Consider the following 24,737-nt stretch of genomic DNA (forward strand, 5'->3'; position numbering starts at 1 on the left):
CAACTGCAGAACATTTTTACCAACCCTCAAAAAGAAATCCCCGGACAGCAGTTATACTCCATTCTTCCCTCCTCACCCACTCCATAGCAGGTGCTAATTAAAGTTCGTCTAGAGGTGCTTATTCGAGGTCTTTTACAAACAATAACGGCGTCATACAGTATGTAGACCTGCGGAGCGAATTTCTCCCCATCTCCTTCCAGCCTTTACAGGAGCACACGGGTCGGAGATCAGAAGGACGATACCCCTAAAACGCACTCAGCTCTGTCCACCCTGTAAAACCCAGACCCCCCGCCTGCCAGCTTCACCTCGCCGCAGCGGAGAGTGGGAGCAGCGCCCCGCCCATCCCCGGCGTCGCCTCACTGACGTCACCGCTCCCAGCCGCAGACTCCCTCCCTCCTTCCCGGTCGCGGTAGCTTTGACAGGACGCGATGGCGGCGGCCGGGTCTGCAAGCTTGCCGGCGACCGTGTCGGAAAAGCAGGAGTTTTACCAGCTTCTGAAGAACCTGATCAATCCAAGCTGCATGGTGCGGAGGCAAGCCGAGGAGGTCTATGAGAATATCCCAGGTCTGTGTAAGACTACCTTCCTCTTAGACGCCGTCCGAAATAGAAGAGCAGGTTATGAGGTGAGACAAATGGCTGCCGCACTGCTACGACGGCTTTTGTCCTCAGGGTTTGAGGAGGTCTATCCAAATCTACCTCCTGAAGTGCAGAGGGATGTCAAGATTGAACTGATATTGGCCGTTAAGTTAGAAACACATGCTAGCATGAGGAAAAAGCTCTGTGATATTTTTGCGGTGCTGGCCAGGAATTTGATAGATGAGAGCGGCACTAACCATTGGCCAGAAGGTCTGAAATTCCTCATTGATTCGATCCACTCTAAAAATGTGGTTCTGTGGGAAGTTGCACTTCACGTTTTCTGGCACTTTCCTGGGATTTTTGGGAACCAAGATCGTCACGATTTGGATATCATCAAGAGGTTGTTGGACCAGTGTATTCAAGATCAGGAGCATCCAGCAATCAGGACATTATCTGCTAGAGCTGCAGCTACGTTCGTCCTTGCTAATGAAAACAATATTGCTCTTTTCAAAGACTTTGCGGATTTGCTTCCTGGAATCTTACAGGCTGTGAATGATTCCTGCTACCAGGATGATGATTCTGTGCTAGAATCCCTTGTTGAGATTGCAGATACTGTACCTAAGTACTTGGGTCCCTATCTAGAAGATACTCTGCAGTTGAGCCTGAAGTTGTGTGGAGACTCTAGGCTTAGTAACCTGCAACGCCAGCTGGCTCTGGAAGTAATAGTCACCTTATCAGAAACTGCAACTCCAATGTTGAAAAAGCATACGAATATTATTGCACAGGCTGTGCCCCATATATTAGCAATGATGGTTGATCTTCAAGATGATGATGACTGGGTAAATGCTGATGAAATGGAAGAAGATGACTTTGACAGCAATGCGGTTGCTGCTGAGAGTGCCCTAGACAGACTGGCTTGTGGACTTGGTGGGAAAGTTGTTTTGCCAATGACCAAGGAGCATATCATGCAGATGCTTCAGAGCCCTGACTGGAAATGTCGACACGCCGGATTAATGGCCTTATCAGCCATTGGAGAAGGTTGCCATCAGCAAATGGAACCAATTCTAGATGAAACAGTTAACTCGGTTTTACTCTTTCTTCAGGATCCTCATCCAAGGGTAAGGGCTGCTGCCTGTACTACACTTGGACAGATGGCTACAGATTTTGCACCTAACTTCCAAAAGAAATTCCATGAGATAGTGATTACAGCTTTGTTGCGAACCATGGAAAACCAAGGTAATCAACGTGTGCAATCTCACGCAGCTTCTGCTCTTGTTATTTTTATTGAAGACTGCCCCAAGTCATTGCTAATTCTATATTTGGAAAATATGGCAAAAAGTCTCCATTCCATCTTGGTAATTAAACTTCAAGAGCTGATTCGGAATGGAACTAAGTTGGCCTTAGAACAACTTGTGACAACCATTGCTTCGGTTGCAGATGCAATAGAAGAAAGCTTTATTCCATATTATGATATATTTATGCCCTCACTCAAACACGTTGTTGAGCTCGCTGTTCAAAAGGAACTCAAACTTCTTCGAGGAAAAACTATTGAATGCATTAGCCATGTTGGACTTGCCGTTGGGAAGGAAAAATTTATGCAAGATGCATCAAATGTGATGCAGTTACTGTTGAAGACACAATCAGACTTAAATAACATGGAAGATGATGACCCTCAGACTTCTTACATGGTTTCAGCCTGGGCTAGAATGTGTAAAATCCTTGGCAAAGACTTTGAGCAATATCTCCCACTGGTTATTGAGCCACTTATCAAGACTGCTTCAGCTAAGCCTGATGTCGCTCTCTTAGACACACAGGATGTGGAGAACATGAGTGACGACGATGGCTGGCAGTTTGTAAACCTCGGAGACCAGCAAAGCTTTGGTATCAAAACTTCAGGACTTGAAGCAAAAGCAACTGCTTGCCAGATGTTGGTTTACTATGCTAAGGAGTTAAGAGAAGGATTTGTGGAATACACGGAACAAGTTGTGAAGATGATGGTTCCTCTGCTGAAATTTTATTTTCATGACAATGTTCGAGTGGCAGCTGCGGAAGCCATGCCCTTTCTCTTGGAATGTGCAAGAATTCGTGGCTCAGAGTATCTTTCACAGATGTGGCAGTTTATATGTGATCCCTTAATCAAGGCAATTGGAACTGAACCTGATACAGATGTACTCTCAGAAATAATGAATTCTTTTGCCAAGTCCATTGAGGTCATGGGAGATGGTTGCCTCAACGATGAACACTTGGAAGAACTGGGAGGAATTTTGAAGGTAAAACTTGAAGGGCACTTTAAAAACCAAGAGTTACGGCAAGTAAAAAGGCAAGAAGAAAATTATGACCAACAGGTTGAAATGTCTCTTCAAGATGAGGATGAATGTGATGTTTATATTCTGACCAAAGTATCAGATATTTTGCACTCATTATTTAGTACTTACAAGGAAAAAATTTTGCCATGGTTTGAGCAGCTACTCCCACTAATTGTAAATCTAATTTGTTCAAGTAGGCCATGGCCAGACAGACAGTGGGGACTATGCATATTTGATGACATCATAGAGCATTGCAGTCCAACCTCATTCAAGTATGTTGAGTATTTTCGGTGGCCGATGCTTCTCAATATGCGAGACAACAACCCTGAAGTCAGACAAGCTGCTGCTTACGGACTGGGAGTCATGGCACAGTTTGGTGGAGATGACTATCGTTCCTTGTGTTCAGAAGCCGTTCCACTCTTGGTAAAAGTTATTAAGTGTGCAAATTCCAAAACCAAAAAGAATGTGATTGCTACAGAGAACTGTATCTCAGCAATCGGAAAGATTCTGAAGTTTAAGCCCAACTGTGTAAATGTGGATGAAGTTCTCCCACACTGGTTATCGTGGCTTCCGCTGCATGAAGATAAAGAAGAAGCTATTCAGACTTTGAATTTTCTCTGTGACCTAATTGAAAGCAACCACCCAGTTGTGATTGGTCCAAATAATTCCAATCTTCCCAAAATCATCAGTATAATCGCAGAAGGAAAAATTAATGAAACTATTAGCCATGAAGACCCCTGTGCCAAACGCCTAGCTAATGTTGTTCGTCAGATACAGACTTCTGAAGAATTGTGGTTGGAATGCACATCTCAACTCGATGATGAACAGCAGGAAGCTTTACAGGAGTTACTCAGTTTTGCTTGAAGCAGTTTAATACCATCTATCATAAAAGTAGCTACAACGTGTCGTGAGTGGGTTCATTACAAATGAGAGATATACCATTTCTCTCTGCTAAGCAGTTCATACTTCTGTGTTTCTCCAGGATTAGTGTTAAGGTCTCCTGTTTACTTTGCACGTGTCACCTCTTAAACTGTGGTTGTAACTTGTGCTTCCAGTTGTCACCTTCCCCCTATTTAGTGTGAAATGTATAAATTGTTATTTGTCTGACCTACTGATGCTGGGCAGACGGTATATTTGGTGCCAAGATGTCTGTGACTGTCACAAGATGCAAAAAAGCTCACAAAGAAAGGGAGACTTCCAGGTTAAACATTTCTGGAATTGAGGGTGAAGAATACAGGGGCAGACTTGTTCTTCCTTGGTAATACTGTGTTTGCTACAGTGAGGGAAGGATGCTAGAACTGAGTGTGTCAAGGTACGTCAGTGGATGTTGGAGTTGTTTTCTACAATATAAGTGAACCTTTTCATATGGTACTCCTGAAAAGTGGTTATAGCATGTCTAAATTCCAGTTCCTAAAGTTTCCAGCTGAGAGTTATGAGAACTTTTAAATCTCCTTAACCAAACTGGTCTTAAAAAATTATCTAGAACTGAAACATTCATGGTGTGGAGGAGGAGGTACTGAGGAGACATTTGACACTGAAAGAATCTGGCAGACGCGAACAGAGTAATAGATACTAAGTAGTCAGTCTTTGTGGGAGTCGGGTATTGTTACATGTTTTGGCCAAGTATTATTTTGTGTTTGTATGTCATATCCCCATTACTCCCATTTCAAACATAAAGGGAAACCTTTATTCAGAATGGGGGTTAGAGTTCTATTTTGAAGCAGTTCCTAACATTCTAGAGAAACAGTGAAACCAAATGTTATCCTTAGACATTAAAAAGAAAAGAGCTTTAAGACTAGTCACATATCAGTGTATGTGTACTACAAAACAGCTATCAATTTAGGGTTAATTACATTAAATGGAATATCTTTAGTGTTGAAGGGTTTTGTTTTTTTTTTTTTTTTTTTTTGGTAGGATAGGAAAAGACTTCTACTTAACGGAACTTCATTCAAAACTTACAAACAAGAATGTCTGTTGTGACTTCCTGAGCCTGTTGTGAGTACTGTGTATGTAACAGACCAAATATGTCCAAACCAGTAAGTGCTCAATAAATTGTCAGTGTTACTACTGTTGATTGTCCTTCTACTGTGTTCTTTTTTATACGTTAGAAATTTTTTACATGCAATTTCCCTCCCCTACTAGGTCTATCTAGACTACTGCAGACAGGGATATAAAGTCAGGATTATAAAGTCAGATAGTTCAGAATTTGATATATACTATGCTTATAATTGTATTTAAAATAAATAGAAAAATAGCTACCTTGAAGTTTATGTTTTCTCTGGGTGGTGGGACTAAGTGCCAGTTCTTCTCTATAGTTAACCTATGAACAATATGTTTCTTATTAATAAAAGTTTTTTGAATTCCAAGGGCTTGATTTTTTCTTTCATAATAACTAGGATCAGTTCAGGAATAGAGTTACGGTTCCTTCTACTTATCTGTAGCTCTCTCTCTGTCTTAAGAAATCTTTCACCAATCTTCTTTTTTCATTTTCTGTAGTCTTGTAGAAATCTGACAAATGATTTGTAATTGGGCAATTGGAGTTTTGAAGTAAGAGTTCTTAAATTTAAATTTTGTCAAACTTTTCCTGTTAGTTTCCCCATCTGTAAGATAGCCTAATGGGTAGCTTATATGGTTGTTGTTAAGAGTCAAAGAAGATAATGACCATAAGCTTCAGAAAGTGGAAGCTATTGTGTAAAGTTTTGAAATGGGTCTGGTGGCTAAAAGAGGACATTTTCTTGAGTTTGGTTGGCTTTAGATTTGTGGGCTTTGTCAGAGGAAATGAAAGGCTAGCCAGACATATTTGCCAGTTGCTGAAATATAACTGTCCCACCTTTTCATCATGAGCCGAGGTATGTCTGAGAGAAAACTATAAATTCCAGATAAATACATGCATGTGTATAAGTCTATGCATATGTGAAGTACTTTAATAACTTGTATTTCTGTTGCACTATTTTACTTACAACTGGTATTTAACTTACTGAGTCCCCACAGGAAAGTTTTACATTATTAAATTTTATCAGTCCTTTAGTAGTTAAAGTCTTTGTTTATAGTCGTAAACCATTTTGAAGGTGAGATAATCTCAACCATTTAGTTATGAATATCATGTTTAAGATGCATTTCTATAGTTTGGGTTTTATGTTTCATTCCAAGTTTCAAGCAAGCTTAAGTCTGAATATTATGTGCATTAGAAAGCTGTGACATCTATTTGGGGTTCATTAATTTCCCCCTCATTTTAAGCAACAAGTAAACTAATGTAGTGAGTCCACATTTTAGTCATTTAAAAATATGTAGCGAGATTTTAAAGCCACACCAGTGACAAGCTGTACAGCTTAGAATAGACATATGGAGACTTTTTAGTGAGATTGCATTCTCTTAAATTCTTAGCCGAACTCAAGATCCCATGTGTTTTCGGTTTTTAAAAGTCAATAGAAAACAGGATTCGCTTTTGAGAACTAGAGTTCTACAGGCCACCACTCTTCTTTTGAGGAGCTCTTAAATTTTCTTTCTAAACTTTTCTAAATGCTGGGTCTTTTTTTGTAAAAAACAAAACCCAGTCACAAGGAAGGAGAGGTACAAAGAATATTTTACAACGGAGAGGATTTAATCTTGTTCATTCTCGTTATTCACTTGTGTTAACAAAGGTTATCTAGTAACTGCCTTGAGAAAACTAATAGTAAAAGTTTTAGAACTATACTATACTAGGGTGTCACCAAAAGGATACTTTCAGTCTATGGCTCGCCTTCCAGACTGCGCCAGCGCAGGCGCTCTGTTTCTCCTTCCACCCCACCCCTGACAGAAGTTCGCATATTGATGACATCATTAGTCCGCGCCACACCCTGGGCCTCCGAGCCTGTGGGGGAGCCAAGTCCAGGGCTTTCGCGTAGCAGGGCGGGCCCAGAGGGGGCGGGGTCATCCCGTGCTACTACGCATGCGCGCCGGGCATGGCGACCGCAGCTCTTTCTTCGCCTCTCTCCCCGGCTCTCCCCGGCCGGGGGGGCTGAGTGCCCTCCCCCTTTCCTCCCCGCCCCTCCCCTCGCCCCCTCCCGCCCAGCGGGGCTTCTAACTGACAGTTGTCGCCCGGCCCGGTCCGTGCGCCGCCTCCTCCTGCCCGGGTCCCCCGCAGGTAGACAGGGGCGGGAGGGGGTGTGAGGGAGAGGAGGAGCCCGAGCCGCGGCGGCCCGGGGCTGCGGCCCACTCGGGAAGGAGCCGAGCCCTCTTAGTCCTCGCCCCCTCCCAGCGCCCCGTCGGCCCGGGAGGGGGTGGGGCGCCGAGGCCCCGCGGGCCGGGCCGGTGAGCGGGCGGGCGGGCGGGCGGGCCGGGTGTGGAGCGTGCAGCCGGCGCGGGCCGCGCGCCGCCGGGGGGAGGGGAGAGGAGGGCACCTAGCTCTCCTCTCCCCCCTCCCCCGCGCGCCATGTAACCCCGCCCCTCGGGCGCGAGCCTGAGACCCCCGCGCGCGCGGGTCCCCGGCCGGCGGGCGACGGAGGAGAGCAAGGCCCGATGCGGCAGGGGCTGCGCGGCGCCGCGGATCTCTGAGGAAGCGGCCCGCGCTCCCGCGTCCCCCGGCGCCCGGAGCGACTGCTCCTCTCGACCCAGCCTGGGCCTGCCGGGGGCATGAGCGTGCGGGAGCCACCGGGGGAGATGGAGCGGGCCGCGGAGGAGGAGCGGCCGCCACCGCCGACCGGAGAAGGGAACGAGGAAGAGGTGGTGGTGGTGGCAGCGGCGGCCCGGGCCTCGGGACTGGTCCGCCGGAGGAGTGCCTCCTCGGTGGACGAGGAGGAGGAAGCGGTGGCGGCGGCGGAGACGACGGTGGTCGCAGGCGGTGGCTGCAAGGAGCAGGAGCTGACCTACGAGCTGCAGCAGGGCTACCGCATCCTGGGCGAGTTCCTGCAGGAGAAGCACCGCGGCCTCACCGCCCCTTTCCTGCAGCCCTTGGGGGGCGTTGCCGCCGGGGAAGAAGAGGTGGCCGAAGGGCGGCGCAGCGGGGGCCGGGGCAGTCGCGTCCCCCCGCAGCAGCCCAGCCAGGGCATGTGTCTGTTGAAGATGGAGGAGAAGTTCTCCAGCGGCCAGTACAGGGGCATCACGGAGTTTGTGGCGGACTTCAGGTTGATGCTGGAGACCTGCTACCGCTTGCACGGCGTCGACCACTGGATCTCCAAACAGGGCCAGAAGCTGGAGATGTTGCTGGAGCAGAAGTTGGCGCTTCTCTCTCGGTAAGCGAGCCCGGGTCCCCGGTGGGACTGACAGACCGACACAAACACACCCGCACACGTGTCCGAGGAGGGGCTGGGCCAGGGCCTGGGGGGCGGCGCTGATAGGTGCTGAGTTGGTGCTAGAACCGCGGGAGGAGGAGCGGCCGCGCTGGGCGCCGGACCGGAGGGGTGTGGTGGGCACCCACGCCGAAGCCGAGAAGGTAGCCCTGTCCTAAGAACCCCCAACTCGGATGTAACAGGTAGATAAGGTTCAAGATGTAAGACCTACCGGAGAAGGCGAAAGCTTTTTTTTTTTTTTGTAGGATGGAAGTTGAACCCGCCACTTGTAGACAGTTTACAACGGCACGTGGGGCGAGATACCTTTAGAAGAATAATGTTGCTCGTAGGGAATGATAGTCGAGCAAAATCTCGTAGGGAGTGATAGTCTTTTACTGTCTGTTTCAACCATTTGGAATTTAAGTGTGATTAAATGTTTCCGTTTCATGAGGAAATTGAATTTTTTTGCAGTGACAAGAAATGAATGCACCAACACAACGTCTTTCATAAGTTTAGACTTGCATGGTGTGGGCCTGTCTGAGTCTTTTTCCAGTGCTAGATAGAACAGAGGGTTTCAAGCATACCAGACAAAGCACTCTTGAACCCAGCCTCAAACATTTTTTATCCTACTAGAAATTATAAGTAATTCAAATTGTACAGTGCTTTCGGCATACACCATCTATATGATCCCCCCTTTTAGTAAGAGAAAATAAGTTAACATAGGACACTGAAGGTATTTTATACAATAATCAGTATATAGTGAACATGAACCCAGTTAATTTAACTTTTTCAGTAATGGAAAAGTTTTAAAATATTAGAAATGTTAATTAAAGTAGATTAATTAATTACCAGGATTTTTTATTTTGTGTGTATGAGAGAGTGTATGTGCACTGTGGGGGGGGGGGCATGATCATGCAGTGGAAATCAGAAGAAAGTGTCTGGTGGCCACTATCACTCTACATTTTTTCCTTTGGGAAAACGTGAGATTTGCATTTTTTTTTTAAGAGACTGGAAGCTGGCAAGCCCCAGCCAGCCTCCAGTCTTCATCTCCTTTGGAACAGGGGTTACAGGTTGGTTCCATGGTAATAGGATCTGAACTCAAGTCCTCTTGATTGGGCATCAAGGGCTGTTAAGTGCGAAGTCAGCTTTTCAGCTCCTGGAATGGGGGTTTGAGTTTTATTACCGGGCTGAACTTGACTGATTGACTTTTTTGACCTGTTTGCTTGTCTATAAAATAGGGTCTATAAAATAGTATCTACTAAAAAGGTTGCTGTGAGGACTAAATGAGGTTTTTTTTTTTTTAAACAAAGTCAATAATATAGGTCATGTAACTCAATGTATTAAGCACAATAAAATGAATATTATCTCAAATCTGGACTTGGTATTGTATGAAATGTATAAAATCTGTTATTCATTTGTCTTTGGCTTCTCATATACTATTTTAAAATTTATTACTAATTTCACTAAAAGAATAATACAGTGAGTGTTTACTCATTAAAAGGCAGATTCTCTTTAAACAGACAAAGTTGTTTCTGCAGTGAAGTAGAATTATTTGGTAATAGGTTAAGTGTTTACAAATTAGCTTTGTTTGTTTAATGTTATTATTTGGTGATTTTTTTTTTAACTGTGTTTGTTACTCTTTACAGTGCAGTGTAGTGGAAATGGCACATATTTAAAAAGCAGTCCATTCAAATGTCATAAATTTTAAAAACTTTTTAAAAAGATTTATTTTTTAACTTGTGGCAGAGGGCTTATATGCATGTGAGTGCAGGTGCCTGTGAAGGCCACAGTTTGTCAGAGTCACTGGAGCTGGTTACAGGTGTTTGTGAGCCACCCGAGGTGAGTGCTAGGAATCAAACACTGGTCCTCTGGGAGGGAGTAGTATGTGCTCTTAATCATCTGAGCCACTCCCCAGTCCCACATGTCATTATTTTTAAATAGCTAAATATACTCCAAACTGATGTCACAGGATTTGAAACACAGAAGGAACCTTAGAGTTTTTGTCATTCACCTAGTTTTACAGATGGCCAAAGCAGCACATAGAATGAGACAGGATAACTCTATGGAAGTTCTAAAGGGTAGCATGTATATACAGCGCAACTATAGATATATTCAAAATTACTGTGTGCATAACAAATCTTTGTCTACAAAATGACAGGTTATTTCTATTTTGCAGAAAAATGTATAAATATCATTATTCCTAATAGCTTATGCTCAGAAATAGCCCCATGAGGTCTACACTTAGAATTTAAACTAGCAATGTTGTAAAGTTAATAAAAAAATAGATGTCTCTGATTTATTAGGCCAAAAGAAATAAAAATTCATGTGTTTTAGTAGCAAAAGTAATGTGATAGTCTCAAATAGATAATTTTGAGTCCCTCGTGTTTTTGTGCCAGTATTTGATGTATACAAACACGTTGTAAGTGCTAGACTCTATCTGTGGATACTAAAATTTTTTCTTTTTTATATTAGCTTAAAGTCTGAGTCATAACTTAGCAAGTATTTTGAGTGGGCAGAACTGAGTGAAAGCTACAGCTTCTTAGAATATAGGTTGGATATATAGATGTTCAAGAACAATATTTTACAGACTTTATGTGATTATGATTTTCGGAAAAGAGATGACCTTATGAGTATCTTAAAGTGGTGTGTGGTATGTTAGTCATTAAACAAATATCACGTTATCTAAGTTTTGTCTTCTGATGTATATTTCTTAGACACTGAGTTATTATTTTCAAATGGTAAAAATTACTTTAAAGTTGCTGCATATATGGGGCTGACAAGAATACTCCGTGGGAAAAAATATTTGCTGCCAGGCTTGAGACCTGGATTTGATCCCTGGACTCCTGTGATAGAGTAGAGGGAAAGAACTGACTCCTGAAAGTCGCCCTCTGAGCCCTTCCATAAAGACATGTAAAAAAGTTGTTTTATTTTGAGCTGCTACATACACTCTTGAGCTTTCTGTTAAGCAGTTGATGAGGTATTAGGTAAAGAGGAGCCACATGATCATTAGTGAGCAGCCTAGTGGTACTGGTATTGTGAACAAGTTAGAGCAGATCTGTTTCATCATCCATTCAGTGACAGTGATGATAAACTAGATTAGTTGATAGTATAAATTTTCTGAATTTACTTGATGGAATTGACTTGAAATCTTGGCTTAGCTTATAAAGTACTCTTATGTATTCCATGGGAACATATTTTGGGAATACTGTGATGAGCTGTGTTCTAGAGTGTTAGAGGTATATAGACATTGTATAAACTACGGCGTGGACAGGGGTGAAGTTTAAAATATCTTATGTCTTATTCAAGACATTGTAGTTCTGAGCTAGATGAAATTGATATCATTGAATGTGTATTTGAGTAGTTCAGTACTAGATAGTACATAAAATCCTCTGGATATATTGGTAAACATTATCTTGTTCCATCAGGTTGATAGGTGAAGAGAAACACACAGATCTGGAGACAGGAGAGTATAGTGTTGGACAAGGGTACCAAGGCAGAACTTTATATGCGAATTGTTGATCTTTAGCAGCCTTTTGGGAGCCTTATAAAAGATTGTGGTTAACCCCCTCCCTTCCCCCCACCCTTCACATGGCCATAACCAGCCTCTCTCTTTCTACCTTCTCTCTTTCTCTCTGCCTTTCTACAATAAAGCTCTAAAACCATTTTTTAAAAAATGTTTATGATTAAAATGTATATACCATATATTGAAAGCTGGGCAGCTTGATAGAAGGCTAGGAAGAGTATATTATGGCACCAATAAAAGGTATTATTTCAGTACTGTAAACTTTTTCTAAAGTTTGTTTCACTTGAAAATATTTGAGAATATTGTAGATTTCTTAAAATAAAAATGCCTTGGGAGAGAACAGTGTATTTTTACTTTGTAGCCTATCAGTATGGTTGTAAGCTCTGGTACTATGGCCAAGTACCTGAGAAAAACAATTTTTAAAAGTTTTATTCCATTTTATAATTGTATTTTAGCTTTCAGATCACTTTTAGACTATTTTCTTAAAATTAGAATTACTCAAAACAAATAATCATTTTTTGGTGTCCACAACCTTGTATAATATTACAGATCCTTAACATTCTTATTAAATTACCTGACCTTTGTTTGTTTTGCTTTAGCAGGAAAGACTAACAAATCTCAGTGGTAGGTAATATTATCTACCCAAACCTTTGGCTGTATCACCTTCCACCTGAGACTTGTAAATGTTCTAGAATTACTCATGCTTAGATCTGAGGATATTGAATGTATATACATTGAAACGAGAAAAAAAAGAATCAGTTATGGTTATTGCTAAGTAGAAAGTTGCTAGATTTATCGGCCACTCTTTTTCCTTTCCTTTCCACGGAGTCTTGAGTACCCTAAGCTGACCTTGAATTCACTGTAGTGCTAGGGATTGAACCCCAGGGCTTTTGTGCATGCTAGAAAGGCACTGTGCCAGCTAAGCTACATCCTTTGCCCCTTAAAAAAAGGTTCTGCTCGTATTCCTGAAGTTTATATAGTAAACTTGCTATTTTGTATGTTGAAAGTTTTATGAAAAAGTAATGTTTACAAATTTGAATACACTATATAGGTAAAAAGTTGGGTTTGAGTGTGCACCGTCAGGGCTGTGATGCAGTGTACTTGATATGGAGTTGTAGCTATACCGTGGCATTGCAGGTGTTTGAATTGTCCTTCTACTCTCTTGCCTTTTCTGCAATGACCATGCATTGCAGTTGTTTCTTTTTGGTTTTTGTTTTTTAATTTCACTCAGAATATAAAACCTACGAGTTTTCTAGGTGCAGTTTTAAAGATTTAAAATAGCTAGTACTAAGGATTGAATACAAATTTTACTGCCTAAAGGTTTTGAGTAAAGACTTCTGAAAGTATTTGCAGATAGAAATAACTCTTTGGGTACTATTTTTTAAATGTTAGTGTGCCTTAGAGTTCACATTTGTTCCTTTTGGTGTTGGAATGCACTAAAAGATTAAAATGGTGAATAAAGAAAATAGAACTGCTTCACCTTACAAGTGTTGTTCTTCTGTGAAGTTTGTCTTTTATGTTAAAATTCAGTGAAGAGCAGAGCTAAGAGATAAAATGCAGGAAGTGTTTGAATTGGTAATTTAGTACGTGACATTTGCTTGGGATCTTCTTTTCTCAAAGATAGCCTCTTCTTTAGATACATTCCATTTGTTAAAGATAAATTTTGTTTCAAATGATAGCATCCTAATTTGTAGAACTACAGCTTTATTTTGCAAAAGACTTCCAGGTTAGCAATTGAAAAAAATTCTAATCTAATCTAGTCTCACAAAGACAAATCATCATATGATGTTTTTCTTGTATATATAATGGTGTAGGGCATATCATGAAAGTAAAAGTTGGATTATTAGGCATGTGAGAGGGCGAAAGTAAAGGAGAGTTAGAGGTGATGGAGGTCATATTCATTTATATTCACATATGGAACTGTTATAATAAAACACCATTGTACAATTAATACATGCTAAGAAAAATAATTTTAAAGGGAAAAATTGGGTTAGAAAGATAAAGAGGTTAATAAACACCTACCATTAAAGGGGTCGTAAGGATCTGAGTGTGGCTCTCCAACTTGTAAAAGCTGGGTATGGTGGCCCTGGAAGGGAGGAAGGGCAGTGCAGAGACAGGCAGGCTCCCAAGGCTTGCTGGCCGGCCAGTGTAGCCAGTTGGTGGTAAGCTCTGGGTTCAGGGAGAGACCTTGCCTCAAAACACGAGGTAGAGATGATTAGAAAGATGGCTTGGTGTTAAGAACACTTGTTGCTCTTGCAGAAGACTCAGGTTTGATCCCAAGCACCCACATGGTGGTTCCACAACCGTACGTAGTTCTAAAAGATCCGATGTTGTCTTATGGCCTTTCTGGGCACTAGGGATGCACATATTGTGCACATATATACATTTAGGTAAAACACTTGTACACATAAAAGAAAGTAAATAAAAATTGTGTGATGAAGAAAGACACCAGCCTTGATTGCTGGCCTATGGATGGATTCATGTCTGCACTAACCTATGCATACACACAAACACACACACACATACACAATTCTTTTAAAAAAGAATAAATTATAATCTACTACCACATTATATGACTTTTGTGGTAGTATATATTCTCAGCCTTTTTGAGCGACAGCAAATCTTTTCCATAAACACGCACTTTTCCCAGTAGCATTTCATGCTTTCATTTTTATTTTTTATATTTTATTGTATTTATTTATTTGTATGTTTATGTGTATTTGTGCACACACACGGCACCTTGTAGAGGGCTGAGAGCAGCTTGAGGGACTGAGCTTTCTCTTCCCATCATGTGTGTCTTAGGGATAAAGCTTAGACCAGCAGCCTTACCTGCAAAGCAATCTTACTGGCTCAGAGTTTTGTTTTGAAAATTGCTTTTTAGGCAAGCCTGATTGCTCATGCCTGTAGTTTCTGCATATGGAAGGTCAAGGTAGGAGAATAAATTCAAAGCCTGATAGGCTCTATGAGTCCCTGCCTGAAAGAAAGAAAGAAAGAAAGAAAGAAAGAAAGAGAGAGAGAGAGAGAGAGAGAGAGAGAGAGAGAGAGAGAGAGAGAGAAAGAAAGAAAGAAAGAAAGAAAGAAAAGGGAAAGGAAAGAGGAAAGAAAGAGGAAAAAGGAAAAAGGAAAGGAAAGGAAAGAAAAAAAGAAAAGAAGAAAGAGAGAAAGAGAAAAGAAAGAAAAAAAAATACTATACCAGAGTTGGTGGGACATACTCTTGATTTTAGTGCTTGATCATAGAGGCAGGTAAATTCCAAAACTAGAAAAAAAAATCTTTTTGAAATTTTACTAAATAAACTATTTCTACAAAGACAGATCAGGGTATTTTCTCAGGTTTGTCCTAAAAAAGAAGACTCCATTTCATTTCATACAGAAGGAAACAGGACATTTAAAAAAACTCATTACATATTTTTCCTGTAGTTACAAAAAGTGTTTTTGACATATATGAAAATTTTAAATTAGAAGATGAAAATACTAGAAAATAATCAACAAAAGACATTTTATGTTTGCTTTGGATATCTGTGTGTGTGCTTAAAATATACTACAAATACATTTGTCCTTGACTCTCTTTATTTTCTTCTCTGATGCTGCCTGATCTGAGACTTCCTGACCATTCTTTCTTAAGTCACTTTCCTCTTTTGGGTCACTATCACCTTTAATGTGCTTTGTTCTTAATAGGGTTTTGTTTTGCAACTTAATGAAAGTCATTCCATTTATGTCATATATAATCATTTCTCTCTGAGCACAGGAATTTTTCCTACTTGGTGTGCTGCTATTTAACTTTTGTGACTATTCACTTGAAATAAAAAGTAAGTGGCTCTTTAAAAACAAAGAATTTTAGTAATTACTTGAGTTGAAAAAAGGCTTCATACTCTCTTCTCAAGGAATGAATTACAGTTTTTAGAAGCCTGATAAAATTCATGTTTGAAATTAGGTTAGCCAGTTTAGTGAGACCCTGCTGAGAGGGCTTGGAGAGCGTGACACTGACCTTGCCTGCCTTGTGCAAGGTGCTGGTAGGTTCAGCTGTCCATCTAAAGAGGGAGTGAGGAGAGGAGGGAGGAAGTAACCAACAGATGTACACGTGTGTATATAATAAAAGGTACTATGGGCTGGGGATGTTGGTATTTGCTTTGATGCAGTATGTTAGCAGAAGGATTTCAAAGATCTCATATCAGTGAGAGCTATACAGTGAGACTCTTATCCTTTTTTTTTTAAAGCAGTGTATAGTTATGTGTGCTAGAGTCTAGACTGAATAAGAAGAGAAGTGAGCTGAGTAACGTCATTCATGTCTCTGTTTCCTGTCTGTGGGTCCAGTGTGACTTTCTGTCTCAGATTCCTGCTGACATACTTTGCCTGCTGTGATGGACTGTACCCTCAAACTGTGAGCCAGCCATCCCTCATTTCCTTAAGTTGCTTTTGTTGGGTATTTCTTCACATAACATAGAAAAGGAACTAATAGAGCTTCTAAGAGAGAAAAGAAAACCACTTTGACTAAGTTGATGCCATCAATCACACCATGATGATTTTTAAAGGAATTATCAGTAAAACTATACCTTACAAAGTTTGGTATTTGAGGTCATACAGAGTTAGCTAGTTTGATTGTATTTTTCTCATTCATTCTAATTTATAACAGTACTCTCAAGATTGGTTTATCAGTCTAGAGAGATGGTTCTCAACCTTCTAAATGCTCTGACCCTTTAATACAGTTCCTCATGTCGTGGGTGACCCCAACCGTAAGTTTATTTTTGTTGATACTGCATAACTGTAATGTTGCTACTGTTATGAGTCATTATATAAAATATCTGATACACAGGATGTCTGATAAGCAAATCCTGTGAAAAGGTCGGTTATAGCTCCACCCACCAACCCCTAATAGGTCTCAGCTCACAGGTTGAGAACCACTGGTCTAGAAAAAGAAAATAGAAAAAGCCTGTCTTGGTTACCTGTAATATATAAAATCTTAGCAAAAGTTTTAAAATAACATTTTAAGATTATTTTAACACTAATTAACATTTATTGTCACTGCAACCGTGTTAGCAAGACACTACATACATTGTTGTTCTCATAGCTCTTGAGATCCTTATTAAGAGACTGGAGAGATGATTCACAGGAGAGAAACACGAGTTGCTTTTGCAGAGGCAGGATCCCAGTTCTGCTTCCTGCATCCACATCAGGGAGTTCAATACCAACTTGAACTCCAGTTCTGGGGCATCTAGTACCATTTTCTGGCTTCTTTGGGCTCTGACACACATTACACATGCATACATGTAAGCACTCACATATAAACATAAAATAGAATCCTTAAGAAAGGTAGTTTCTGATTTCATGAACTGTTTTACAAATGGAAATATTGGGTACTAAAAGATTAGTTTACCCAGACTAATTAGTGGCAGGACCTGAGTAGGAATGCAGGTGCTTTGGCTTAACAGTATTTAACCACTGTGCTGTGTTGCAAAGGTGTGGGGATCGAGAAAAGGGAGTCTACTGAGAGACAGACTGGAGAGGGTGTGGTTATAAGGAACGTCAGGGCATAGGGGCTAGAGACCTAGTGTTGTAGGATTGACAGTATTTGTAATAGTATTAAAAATGATAACGCAGGCCAGGCATAGTGGCATATGTTTTTATTTCTAGTAGATGGGAGGACAAGGGAAGTGGATCTCTGAGTTGGAGAAGAGCCTGGTCTACATAGGGAGTTACAGGCTACCCAGAGTTACACAGTGAGACCTTGTCTCAAAAGCCAAACCAACAGCAGTATACATAAAATAACGGTTATGGAAATCTAAAGAAACTAAGTAGTAATTCAGTGATTAATGTTTACATTATCAATTATTTTTAATTTAAGAAATGATATGTATATCTGGTAGCAAAAGCTAAATGGTATAAGAAAGATGTAAAATGTTTCTAAGAAGTCTTGACCTAGGGAGTTGGCTCAGGAGATAAGGTGCTTGTTGATAAATTAAGAACCTCAGCACTCACATAAAAACTAGGAATGGCAATGCTTTCCTGTAATCCCAGTACTGGGAAGCAGAGATGGGAGGATGCTGAGGAGCTCAACAGACCAACCAGTCTAGCCAGTTAGAAAGCTCCAGGTTCAGTAGCCTGTCTTAGAAAATAGGGGAAAGGCAATTGAAAATATACCAGAGGTCAACCTCTGCTCTCCGCATACCTACACACAGGCGTGGCATTTGTATAAATATCTATATTGCACGCACATGCACACTTTACATGGAGACTCTCACCAGCAGTACAGTCTGTTACTGTTTTGAGACCACAGTTGTTTCTTATATCTAACTGGTATCTAATAACCATTTCAAGCATGTTTAAACCTTTTATGGTAGTACTGATAGTTTTACTGTTGCTTTGTGTTTTCGAGTTTCTTCCATTTCATTTATTTCCCTTATTAAAAATGTCAATTAATTCTGAGCTTATGTATTTCTAATGTTGCTGCTTAAGTTCAACCATTACCATTTCTTACTTGTAGTTTCCTAGTTTCATTTTCCTTTGAGTTCATTTTCTGTCCATCAACCATTTAAAAATATATGTTGAGAGAAAATAGTAAGTGCTCTTCGGGCTAGGTGCTTCACTGGCATTTGGGTATATTAAAGAATTTGACCCTGTTCTCTACCATGTCTGCCAAACCACTTCTCCACCCTCCCCACTGACGTCTCATTTATTTAGTATCTGGGTGCTGTGGCTCTAGAGTGGAGGACAGAAGAGGGCAAGCTGGGGAGAGGAGGTTCTCTCAATTTCAATCACATGGGTTCTGGGGATCAAACTTGGGGCATTTGGCTTGACAACAAGCCATCTCACCACCCCCTAAACCCATTTCTCATCTCATGGCCTTTGTACTTGATCTTTTATTTTGAACATATATTACTAATTTTTTTTTGTTGTTATTTTGGTTTGGTTTTGCATGGTTGGCTCCCGCTGTCACTTCCTCAGAGAAATTAATCTTGACTGACTAAGAGTATATAACTTACAACTTATGTATATTTGCTTACTTTGATTTCGTATATCTTTACTACAGCAGTTGTACCAGTTCCTAGCCATACTACCTATGAGTGTCTAATGACGAATGAAAGCATAAATAAGATGAAAAAATGAGTGGGTCTATTTAGAATTTGTTAGTCAAAAAATGAAGTTGAATTCCAGCTGTTTTGTTATTGTTATGTGCAACCAGTTGTTGCAACATCACTTTCCTCCATTGTTTTGAAATACTGTCTTGATGATAACATCCTGGGTGTATTTTGAACTCTCCACTCTGTTGCTGATCTTTATTCATTTGTATTCCTTTAATTTTGTGATTTTAAATTTCTTTTTGTGTGTGTTTAGGAGAGAGGGAGAGAGAGAGTATGCATGCATGTATGTGTGTGGAGGCCGGAGGACAACTTAGGTGTCATCCTCAGGGACAATGTCCCCCTCTTTTGAGGCAGGCCTAGACTAGTGAACACCAAGCCCAGGATTCGCCTTTGTCCGTAATGCTGGGATTACAGGTATATATTGCCCCACCCAGATTTTCTTACCTGGGCTTTCATGGTAAAATTAGGCCCTCAGGTTTGCAAAACAAGCGCTTTTTACTGAGTGAGGAGTCCTCTTCAGACTCTAAAATCCTTTAACATCTGGTAAAATGGGTCCTCCATCAAAACAGGTATTTTACCTGGAGTTACTTTTCTTCTATTTTTCTATAAGCAGTTTTTCTTTTTAGTAACTTGATAGATTGGGCATTTGTAAAAACTCACATTTTAGTCATTTGGCACAAGAAATATATAAGAAAACCATATAAATTACTGGTTTGTAGAGAAGATAAATGGTATTCTTGTTTGTGAAATAAAAGATAAGAAGAAAACCAGTTTGAGCATTAGGTATTTTCTGTAAATATCACAAAATTTAATTGACATATCCTTCTAATGTCAGTTTTGTTGTTAGCTTTTGCTAGGTTCCTACTACTTTGTTAAGACTTGTTACTTTAATCTGGCAAAGGCAAAACTTGAGTTTTCCTGTGTGTCTTTGTGCCATTATCCTAATAGGAGTTTCCTGAATTTATAGTCTACTATTTCAAACTCTTCTAGATATATAGCTTGGTAGATAAAGAGAAGAGCCAGGGCCTGGGAGCTAAGATACCTGCCTGCCTCCTTTGGAACTCATTACTATTCAAGTATCTTTTAGATAATGCAGACGTATTTGGACAGTGAGTTAGTAACTCACTTAGCAATGAGCTTATTTATGTTCTACCTGCACTGAAACCTCTTGAATTATTCCGTGTGGCAAGGAATTGCTCTAAGCAGTAGTAATATGTTTGGGAGAGCTAACTAGAAATCAAACTTGCCAAGGTTGGTAAGGCACTGTTCAGACAGTAGTTTTATATAAAAGTTAACAGCTTTAGGCTTACCAATGTACTTTAAACTCAAGTAAACAAAATGGAGACTTAGATTTAATTTAATCAAAATGTGTGGTTTTCTCTCAACCATAACTTTCTTTCTTTTTGGGGGGGTAGTGGTGGTGGTGGTTCGAGACAGGGTTTCTCTGTATAGCCCTGGCTGTCCTGGAACTCACTCTGTAGACCAGGCTGGTTTTGAACTCAGAAATCTGCCTGGCTCTTTTTTTATTATTAAATTATTCTATGTATTTACATTCCAAAAGTTGCCCCCCTTCCTGGTCCTACCTCCCCGAGTTCTTCACCCTATCCCTTCCTACCTGAGAGGGTGCTTCCCTACCCGGCCGACCCTCCCATTCACCCCTACCAGCATCCCTCTTCCCTGGGGCATCAAGTTTCCACAGGATTAAGTGCATCCTCTCTCACTGAGTCTATACAAGGCAAACCTCTGCTACATATGTGCCTGGGGCCACAAACCAGCCCATGTGTGCTCCTTGTTTTTTGGCTTAGTCTTTGGGAGTTCTGAGGGGGTCCAGGTTAGTTATGCTATTCTTCCTATGGGGTTGCCATCCCCTAACTCTTTCATATTGATCCCCAACCTCAATCCAATGGTTGGCTGTAAGTATATGCATCTGTCTCAGTCAGCTAATGGTAGAGCCACTCAGAGGACAGCCATGCCAGGCTCTTGTCTGTAAGCATAATATAGCATCAGTAATAGGGTCAGGGTTTGGTGTGCACCTATAGGATAGACCCTAAGTTGGGCTGGTCACTGGGTGGCCTTCCTTTCTGTCTGCTCCATTTTTGTTCCTGCATTTCCTTTAAACAGGAACAATTCTGGGTTAAAAATTTTGAAGATAGGTAGGTAGCCCCCTGCCTCAACTGGGAGTCATGTCTATCTGTTGAAGGTGGTCTCTTCCAGTTCTTTCTCCCCACTGTTGGGCATTTTGGCTAACGTCATCCTCATTGAGTCCTAGTAGACTCTCATATCCCAGGACTTTCTAGAGGTTCCCTCTAACCCCTAACCTCCCTGATGCATATTTCGATTCATTCTCCTGGCCCTCTGGGTACCCCTTCTGTCTCTCCCCATACCTGATCCTGCCCCTCCTTTCCAAACCCTTCCCACTCTACTCTCCCACCAGGTTCCTTCCTCTTTCCCTCTGCCTCCCATGACTATTTTGTTCCCCTTGTTAAGTGGGTTTCAGGAATCCACACTTGGGTCTTCTTTCTTGTTAAGTCTCCTACAGTCTGTGAGCTGTATCATGGGTATTTATCTCCTTGTACAAAGCTCACAATGTGTGCTTTGAAAACTTAGAGGATCGTCTGTCTTCAGTTGTGGGCAGTATTTTTATTGATCTGCTGCTGTTTCAATAAATAAGGCATAGAAATGTTTAACTTGAAGGGTCTCTGCAGTAGTCTCTACTGAAGTTGTCTTTGAAGTTTCTAAGATGAATGCCTTCCTTCTCAATCCTTGGCTTTGTTCTTTCTCAGTCCATTTGGAAATTAAAGAGTTTAGATTGCTTACCAATTAAACTTTGCTCTCTGTTTTTGAATTTTTAAGTTACTCCTCAACTCATCTTTTCAGTATTCTTCTTCTGGGTTTTCCTTGATCTGTAGGTAGTTCCTTTAATTGCACCTTTAGAACTACTATTTCTGCATTTATTCTTCTAGATAACATTACTCACTTCCCATGACTTTACTTACCAAAAGATTTCCAGGTCAGTATTTTAAGTCCTCCCTTTCGTTTAAAAAATAACTTATTTCTGTCCATAGAACTTCTTTTTTTCTTTTTGGTTTTTATAGAGACAGGGTTTCTCTGTGTAGCCCTGGCTGTCCAGAAACTCATTCTGTAAACCAGACCGGCCTCAAACTCAGAGATCTACCTGTCTCTGACTTCAGAGTGCTGAGATTAAAGGTGTGCGACACAACTTCCCTGCAGAACTTTTCTAATTAAAATAACTGCTACCTCAAAAGTATTAACTATTTCTAACTCAAATCTTAGTTTTCCATTCTGACTCTCAGCATTTTTTTTAGGTTTTTGTTGGTATTTTCTCATTGTTTCAGCCAGTATATATCAATCATCTTTGATATTTATACTTTTTATTCCATATACACAAATTGTCGTTACGTTCATCGCTGAATCTTTATTGTTTAGTAGATGTCTGATTGAATTTGAATGGATATTACCTCTCTACTTTCCTATCCTAAAAAGTCTTAATTGTGTTAAGTTACAGTTAATGGTCTTGAGAAAAGAGTGACTAGATGCTAGGGAACTTGAGTAAAGTAAGACCTGGGAAGTCTCCCTTTAATTTCCTAGCAAGAAGATTGGGAAGAATGATTCAGTGGAGTATGTGCAGGCAGTTGCCATGTTAGACTGCAGCGTGAATCAAAGGATTAGCAATTTAGGTTCAATTTCCAAGGGGAGTGGCTGCTTTTAATCAGATTTGGACATGATTTTATGCTAAAGGAGTGCTCAGGAGAATTCATGAAATATGGATATTGAAAACCTGTATAACAGTTGGTTTTGGATCAGAGAAATTTTTCACTTGAACATTGACACATGTCTAAATTCAGATAGTTATAGTTTTTCAAAAGTAGAGATGATTGTATATCTTACTGAAGAACTTCCTTTCTGAGTTATAGCGGGTGCTAGGTGAAGCTTTTACCTAATGAGGGCGTTAGAAGTGGCTGTTATGGGGACCAAGAGAGGATGTTAACTACTTTCAAAGAGTAGTCTTTGTCTAGGTTGAACCCATTTTTTTTTAATAACTAAAAAATAAACAACAAGGCTTTGATTTTGATAGTAATGCTTAGTAGTAGAAATATATGAGCAGAGGGACTTTAGGCTAAGATTTAAAAGAAGTTAAATGCATGGGAAATTTGGTCAAGGGAGAGAAGAAATGTGTTAATGCATTTTGAGCTCCAGCTTACTTACGACTAATGAGAAGAAGCTGAGTCCTGTTAGAACAAATGAAAGCAAGGCGAGATCCTAGTTTTCTGGGTGAGCTGAGAATTTCAAGGGAAGTAAAAGTCGTGATGGGGACAACAGGGAAGGAACAGAAGAAAATAGGGAGTAGTTGTGATTACTACTTTCTTACAGAATTGTTTTGTTTTCTGAAAAAAATCTTGGCTATCAAGTAGCTTAAAGATGAAAGCAGTAGTCTCCAAACTTTAAAAAAAAAAAATTAGTGTATATTATTTGTACCAAATGATTGGTTTCACCAAGAAGTTGTCAGGTTTCTAAATTTTTATAAGGTGATCTTTGAAAGAGGGGGAAAACTAGTGTGTGAGCTGTAGCTTGTTTGTATTTATAAATTGCAAGTAAGCATTTCTCCAAGCATTAATAGTACAAAACTTATCTTTTATGAGAGCATTGTGATTTGTTTGTCAAGGTTTGGTTTAATAATTGGGTTGAGATATTTGAAACATCTTTTATGCTAGGTTTATTTGGATACTTGGTTTTAGTGATTAGTGCAGCTCAGAACTCGTAAATATGCATCCATTTAGATGGAAGAAGTACACACCAGCTGCAATGACTATATATTGCTTATCTATAAAATATGCCCAAGTTTTTGTTGAAGTCCCTAGTAAAATTTCTTTCTTTTCTAATTTCATTCAGTTGTTCTTGAAAACTAATACTCAGGTTGTGCTTTGCTGTTAGTCATCATACGCTTCTCCAAATGTATTCTCTCCACCCTTGTATACTCTGCTCTGTGCCCCAGGAGGCTGATTTCTAAGGACTGCATCAACTGGTCTGCCTTGTCCCCTGACTTCTGATTGGGTTCAGCCAACGGAAGGCACTGACAGGAGGACCAAGAGGTAGGAGTATTTATTTTAACATCTTCCTCTTTGCTGGCCTTCAGGTTGTGAGTAAATGTTCAGGCGTTGCGTGGCTCTTCTTTGATTATAAGTTTCTTGGTCTAATAGCTACTCCCCATTCCCTGCTCTTCCTCTTTTAGGCTTAGAGTGGGAATAACTCCTTGTTATGGAGGACCCAGCAACACTTCATCTCTTCCTAGTTTCTCTTAGCCTTGCCTGCACATTTGTAAATAGTCCCTGGATTAAACAACACTCACTGTCTTTTACATGTCCTTTCTTACTATACAACCCTGGATAATAGTTATAGCTATGTTTTAACATTTTTTTTTTAATGAATGAGTTAACAAAGTGAAACTTTTGAGTGTGTGCGTGTTCTCTCCCCCCCCCCCCCCCGTGTGTGTGTGTGTGTGTGTGTGTGTGTGTGTGTATACATGCATAGAATTGAACCCAGGGCCTTGTGTATGCTAAATATATTCTCTACTTTTGAGCTGTACTTCCATACACATAGTTGTAGTACTAATGGCATTCACACTGCTGTTTAGTAATATTAAAAAAAAACCCTCAATAATGGAGGCATTTATAAATCTGTTTTTAATAGGTATCTGTGTCTGTTTATCAAGTAAATAGAAAGTATATTTTATTACTTAACATCAGTTTGCTTCTTGTTATTACTTGTTTTAGTCATTGTAAATAGAATTTAGTCTCTGAATTCTGAAATTCAGAATGTATTAGCATAGACATTTTATGTTTTAAAAGAAAAAAACAATGGAAATGATAGTAAAAACTCAGTGAGTCAGCTATAATTATTGCTAAGGTTTTGTGTATAGTTGGCATTATATTGATTTCAAACTACTATCATACTGATTTTATGAAATAATTTTCCTCACAGGAAGAAAATA

At 40.3% G+C, this 24,737-nt stretch overlaps 2 protein-coding genes across 6 annotated transcripts in view; both read left to right on the plus strand.

Annotated features, from left to right (window-relative positions):
• Positions 1-265: 265 nt before the first annotated feature.
• On the plus strand, positions 266-4,954 carry Ranbp6 (RAN binding protein 6). Of its 2 annotated transcripts, XM_021152266.3 has the most exons (2): positions 266-564; positions 1,680-2,034. In XM_021152266.3, exons 1-2 carry the CDS (start codon positions 429-431, stop codon positions 1,748-1,750), a joined length of 207 nt encoding a protein of 68 aa, XP_021007925.2. In that variant the 5' UTR covers positions 266-428; the 3' UTR covers positions 1,751-2,034. The 2 variants fall into 2 exon arrangements, with proteins under 2 accessions (XP_021007925.2, XP_021007924.1); XM_021152265.3 differs by having other exon boundaries at positions 294-4,954.
• Positions 4,955-7,211: 2,257 nt separating this feature from the next.
• The window catches only part of Brd10 (bromodomain containing 10), a 94,188-nt gene continuing 76,662 nt past the window's right edge, over positions 7,212-24,737 (plus strand). For all 4 annotated transcript variants that reach the window (XM_029472439.2, XM_029472438.2, XM_021151910.3 and 1 more), the window contains exon 1: positions 7,212-8,092. In XM_029472439.2, coding sequence (XP_029328299.1) covers positions 7,494-8,092 — 599 coding nt within the window. In that variant the 5' untranslated portion in view covers positions 7,212-7,493. The remainder of the gene's footprint in view (positions 8,093-24,737) is intronic.

This window comes from Mus caroli, unplaced genomic scaffold (genome assembly GCF_978045245.1).
Source record: "Mus caroli unplaced genomic scaffold, Mus_caroli_1 scaffold_20, whole genome shotgun sequence".
Classification (NCBI taxonomy): domain Eukaryota; kingdom Metazoa; phylum Chordata; class Mammalia; order Rodentia; family Muridae; genus Mus; species Mus caroli.

Bases quoted from the DNA above. Each gene is read 5' to 3' on its own strand.
- Ranbp6 (XM_021152265.3), top strand. From the start codon at position 429: ATGGCGGCGGCCGGGTCTGCAAGCTTGCCGGCGACCGTGTCGGAAAAG.